Source organism: Morone saxatilis, unplaced genomic scaffold (assembly GCF_004916995.1).
Source record: "Morone saxatilis isolate NCDOM2014 unplaced genomic scaffold, NCSU_SB_2.0 Contig8, whole genome shotgun sequence".
NCBI classification, from domain to species: domain Eukaryota; kingdom Metazoa; phylum Chordata; class Actinopteri; family Moronidae; genus Morone; species Morone saxatilis.
In genome coordinates, this window is record NW_023340257.1 from 17,939,803 (window position 1) to 17,946,129 (window position 6,327).

The 6,327-nt window shown below is 40.3% G+C and overlaps 1 protein-coding gene across 1 annotated transcript; it reads left to right on the forward strand.

Moving 5' to 3' along the window:
• LOC118341584 (extracellular calcium-sensing receptor-like) lies at positions 1-4,639 on the forward strand. Its single transcript, XM_035679881.1, is given in 10 exon segments — positions 1-158; positions 361-655; positions 786-872; positions 1,080-1,349; positions 1,674-1,877; positions 1,977-2,252; positions 3,020-3,244; positions 3,325-3,448; positions 3,724-4,436; positions 4,439-4,639. Coding segments are annotated over 10 exon segments (2,553 nt in total).
• The last annotated feature ends 1,688 nt before the right edge of the window (positions 4,640-6,327 follow it).

The following is a 6,327-nucleotide window of genomic DNA, read 5'->3' on the forward strand; positions in this document are numbered from 1 at the left end:
ATGTCTTCCACATCTTGTAAATTACGAAGACAGTTTCATCTCAATGGGTTGCACAAGGCTGGGGATGTGACTTTGGGTGGGCTGATTGAGGTTCATTACACCTCGGTCTTCCCTGAGTGGACATTCACTTCAGAGCCACGTCAACCCACCTGCCAAGGGTAAGCTTCACACAGAAAACAACAAGATTTCACGATATATGGGTCTTAATCAGATATTGAGATTTTTCTACAAGTTTAAAATGCAGCCATTAAAAGTAGGACACATTATTACAGAATGTTTCATTAATGTGGTACTGTGAATAATATGGTTGTTGATTGCGTTCTTACACTGTCTTTAAATAATAGTAACATTTTGTTTTAGCTTTGATACTCAAGGGTTCAGGCATGCCATGGCGATGGTCTTTGCTATTGATGAGATCAACAGAAACTCTAATCTGCTACCTAATGTGACTCTGGGATACAATCTTTTTGATAACTGCGGTGCACTTGTTATTGGATTTCGTGCTGCCTTGGTGCTGGCCAGTGGTCAAGAGGAGCAGTTTGTGCTTCAGGAGGACTGTTTAGGAGCCCCTCCAGTCATGGGGATTGTAGGTGATTCCTACTCAACATTTTCTATTGCCACCTCCAATGTGCTAGGTCTGTTCAGATTGCCCATGGTGAGCTCACATTTCTTCTGTGCTTTGAATAAGCTGTTTATGAATTTTTCCCCATATTAAATATTGATAAACTGTTGAAATGGTTCAAACAATTCAAAGGGGTCTATTACTGTAAATAGTCTCTTTTCAGGTGAGTCATTTTGCCACATGTTCCTGCCTGAGTGATCGGCAAAGGTTTCCATCGTTCTTCAGAACAATCCCAAGTGATGCTTTTCAGGTGAAACTATTAGTATAAGAACTGCAATATATGACAGTATAGCATACTTGAAAATAAGTCTCCCCAATAAAATATACAGTGTTTTAGGATGGGGTGAAATATGTGCTTTGTGCATGAAAAAATACAGATTGAGATGATGACACTGAATTACTTCTGATTCTAATGTGAATCGTACACTAACTCAAACAATATTCTCTATCTATTTAGGTGCGTGCTATGATTCAGATTCTAAAACACTTCGGCTGGACCTGGGTAGGCCTGCTGATCAGTGATGATGACTATGGGCTACATGTTGCTCGATCCTTCCAATCCGACATGGGTCAGTTCGGTGGAGGTTGTCTGGCTTACTCAGAGGTTTTGCCTTGGGGCAGTGACCCAGCTGAACTAAGGAGGATTGTGGATGTGATGAAGAAGTCAACAGCTCGTGTGGTCATGGTGTTTGCACATGAAATCCACATTTATCAACTAATGGAGGAGGTTGGGTTCAAAATACAGTGTAATTTATGAATCTAGGTTTTCTGTGTTTTCAATTTAACAAAAGATGGTATCCTCTCAATTATTACCTGTTTTTATTACATTTATCTACATTTGTATTCTTAGATTTAAAAGAATCCAAATTCACAAAATCAATGAATAATTGATGAATAAATGTTTCCCCCATGCTGGAGGAAAAGTAAAGAAAAATAATGTGAAGAACTCTGTATATCAGCTTTGTGGTGTAGGTGAATACCACAAAGCTGACTACATTTTTGCATTAGATGTCTGGAAAAAATATTTGTTGTTTTAAAATGTAATTCACAGGTGGTAAGGCAGAATGTGACAGGCCTGCAGTGGATGGCCAGTGAAGCCTGGACATCAGTCGATGTACTCCAGACACCAGATTTCATGCCATATCTGGGTGGCACACTGGGCATTGCCATCCGTCGAGGAGAAATGGCAGGGTTCGAGGACTTCCTCTTCAGTATACACCCTAGCCATTACCACAACAACTATGGAAATAGTATAGTGAGAGTTTAACCTTACAATCTAACCTGAGATTGCAGCAATAATATGTTGTCATATATTAAATATTTCAGTTAACAGTGAATGTTTGTCATATTTCAGGTAAATCAGTTTTGGGAAGACATATTTAAGTGCAAATTTCCACCACCTCCAGCAGGTTGGGTGGAAGCTGGGGGCGCACTATGCACTGGACAGGAGGATCTACATAGTGTGGAGAGTGAGTTGTTTGATGTTTCAAACCTAAGGCCAGAGTACAATGTGTACAAGGCTGTGTATGCTCTAGCGTATGCCCTCGATGACATGCTGCACTGTAAGCCAGGGAGAGGGCCTTTCACTGGGCACAGCTGTGCCACTTTGCAAAGACTGGAGCCATGGCAGGTGCGATATCAATTTACACCACCTGTTTATGTTTCCAAATACGGCTGAGGTACAAAATGAATGCAGTTTATCAGTAGGAATATCATTATCTTTTAAATCAAACACATTATCTAACTATGACATCAATGACAACTATTTATTCAAAACAGATCCCCATTATGTTTTGTGACAGTGATAATTGAAGAATAAGGTTCGTTTATTTGTCATTTTACAACACAATATAATGTTAATTGTATCCCCTTCATGCTACACACATACAACATAATACAAATATTTTAAGGTAGAACAGAATAAAATGAAATAGAAAACAACCCATGCAGTTATTTATGTACATTTATACAGATACAAGTAATAAAGTAATTATTCTACAATGTAATAAATAAATGGTTATCAACAAATTGGACAAAACAGCTTATAATTAAAGGTGACTCAAAAATATGATTATATTTTAAATTTCTGTATATATATTCAGTTTTCTATATTCAGAGAGTAACTGAACACCTCCACATACCTTCAGTGTTTTGACTTTTGCACACCAATAAGAGCTGAAACACTCTTGAAACTTTCAACTAGAGAAGGCAACAAAACAAAGTTTTGGGGTCTGTTGTTAGGTTATATTTTAAACATGACAATTCCAGCAAAGCTGAGAATACTTTTTTAATAATAGAGCACAGAAATAATTAATAGTTGTATGGGACCAGGTACATATTTGGATTGACACTGTTACATCCTTAATATATTGTTTAATTCCTTTCACCCATGTGAAGCTGGTGTACTATTTGGATGAAGTAAACTTCACCACAACTTTTGGGGATCAAGTGACATTTGACGTAAATGGCGATGCCTTACCAATATATGATGTCATGAACTGGCTGTGGCTCCCTGATGGAACAGCAAAGATTCAAAATGTGGGTGAGGTTAAAGAGTCAGCCAAGGGTGAAGAACTCACACTTGATGAAGACAAAATCTTCTGGAACTTTAAATCCAAACAGGTTACTTCTTCTTATTGATTTCCTGAATTTTCAAATAACAACATGAAATGGTGTAGAACAACGATAACTCTTCCCTATAGCCACCCCGCTCAATTTGCAGTGAGAGCTGCCCTCCTGGTACTCGCATGGCCAGAAAGAAGGGACAACCTGTGTGCTGCTTTGACTGCATACCTTGTTCTGAGGGAAAGATCAGCAATGAAACAGGTTTGTTAATTCTAAAGTAATGTTATTCATTCCTTAGTAGTGGAGGATTTCATGTGTATTAGAGGTGACAAGGGTGTCTACACCCTCCCCACGCTAATATAGGAGCAAGCAATGCAGTGCATGAGAAACTGGCCACTCCAAATTAGCAAAAAATGCAGGAAAATACCTATCCTTTGTAACAAATTTGTCTCTTTCTTCTGAGGGAGATTTCAACAATGACACTGGTTGAGGATATAATGTAGACACTCATCAAATATCATTCCTGTTTTTGTCAGACTCCATGGAGTGCATCAGTTGTCCAGATGACTTCTGGTCCAACACGCAGCGTGACCACTGTGTTCCTAAGAAAACAGAGTTCCTCTCCTACCATGAGCCTCTGGGTATCTGCTTGACAGCTGCCTCATTACTGGGCACATTTATCTGTGCTGTTGTCCTGGGGATCTTTATCCATTATCGCAGCACACCCATGGTACGCGCCAACAATTCAGAACTGAGTTTCCTGCTCTTGGTTTCACTAAAGTTATGTTTCCTGTGTTCACTGCTGTTTATCGGCCTCCCCAGTCTGTGGACATGCCAGCTGAGACATGCAGCATTTGGGATCAGCTTTGTGCTTTGCGTCTCATGCATCCTGGTAAAAACTATGGTGGTTCTGGCTGTGTTCAAGGCATCCAAGCCAGGGGGTGGAACTAGTCTGAAATGGTTTGGTGCTATGCAGCAGAGAGGGACAGTTGTAGTTCTTACTTCTATTCAGGCAGCGGTATGCACCGCCTGGCTTGTATCTGCCTCACCAACTCCTCATAAAAACACAAAATACTACAATGACAAGATAGTTTATGAGTGTGTAGTTGGGTCCACAATTGGTTTTGCAGTGTTACTGGGATATATTGGCTTACTGGCTATCCTTAGCTTCCTGTTAGCATTTCTGGCAAGGAATCTTCCAGACAACTTCAATGAGGCCAAGCTCATCACTTTCAGCATGCTGATTTTCTTGTGTGTGTTGGTGTGTCCTTTGTCCCTGCTTATGTAAACTCTCCAGGCAAATATGCAGATGCAGTGGAGGTATTTGCCATCCTGGCCTCCAGTTTTGGCCTCCTGGTGGCACTGTTTGGACCCAAATGTTACATAATCCTGCTTAGACCAGAAAGGAACACAAAGAAAGCAATCATGGGTCGAGACACCCCCAAGACATAAAGCAGAACCCATGATACTTGTTGTGTGCAGTCCCCAGGAAGAGTAGCTGCTACCTTGGTGGCAGCTAATGGAGATCCAATAATAAAGAAAAAGAAAGAAAGATACTGCCTGTATTTTACAGTCCTTCAAGAGTGATCTGCTCATAGTTTTTCATTCTTTGTAACTTTATGTATTTTCTCATGATATACGATCAGAATGAAACGAAAAGTAATAAAGTTATGAATCAAGAACTGAGCCTTCCATCATTATTGCTTTTTTGACAGATTATTTCTTATTTACTTATTTATAAGAAAAAAAAATTTCTGATGATAGTTGCATCACCATTTATTGACATGAAATTATTGTTATTCCACATGGCACTGGCTTTGCATCAATATCTACTCACCAGCTGTTTCATCTTTAGTGTTTGGAACCTAAACTATCTCATTTTCTATAGCACACTCCTTGACAATCAATAAAGGATTGCTCATTTAGTCACCAAGTGAAATGGACAACCGATGTATTTGTTATCTTGTAGAGAGAAACATTCACATTGACATAACAATTCATTACCGTACAGGTAGGGTGCCATGAGGGCGCATTCATGCGTGTGCATTTGTACAGTACTTCCCACCCCAAAAAATAGAGTACCCCCGAAACTCTCGAGGACAGCCAGTCCCTCATTTTCATGCCAGCATCTGATATTAAAAGGCTATGCCCTAAAAAAGCAACACTGGTAGCTTTGATGAAAAACCTGCATGCCCAAACTGAACTTCTGTTGACCACTGAGTGTTTGACACATTCCCTTCTCCCTCTGAACTGAACCTAAAGAGTGCTGAGAGAACTGAGAACTTGGATGAACAAGGTGGGACATTACGCAGCATTGAAAAGGACTTGGCTACTCCTGGTGGGAGTAGCATGCTGCATCTTGAAGGTTTAGGCCATGGATCTTTCTGAAGGCTGCCTGCTGAACTGACGCTGCGATTAACCATGGTTTCTAAGTCGTCTACCTCTTCTACCTCCTCTGCAGATGATGAGACAAGGATTTGATGCAGTAGTGGGGATGACAAAAGCAACAGCAAAAAACTTCTCACCCCATGACCTGTTTGATACATTGAGGAAATTAAATGCGTCATTCTCCTAGCGAAATCAGCAATTAGGTTATCCTTAGAAGTCCACTACTGTGGCGTTCATGGAGCCCCAGATGTTCTTTGTTCCAAGTCAGAGTAGTCCTTGAAGACAACTCTATGGCAAAAGGGTTTATCCCTTCATATACACCAGGACAGCGACATAGAGGGGACTTGATGAGAGGCTAAAAGGGTCTGCTTTGAGTGCAACTCCAGAGCTTTTACTGGCTTGGATCTACAGTGTTTAACAGGTTTCAGAGAACTGAGTGAGTTTGTTCCCTCACAGATGTGATGGTAGGAGGGCTTCTGTGATTGATTGCCCCAGAAGACGCTTTGTATATTGAAGCACACTGAATGCAGCTTCACCTGTTTAAAAGTCTATACGATGAGATACAAACTGAGCATTAGCATTTAAAGGTCAGTCATTCTGGAGAAAGACAGTTCATTGTTGAGTTTCATTCCCAGGACGTCAAATAGCAATTCTTTAGTCTCTTTGACAACCTGGGAGCCCAAACGAAATCTATTGCATTGTGTGGCTCTCTCCAAGCCACTTTGTTTGTTTCTCATTAACAAATAACCCAA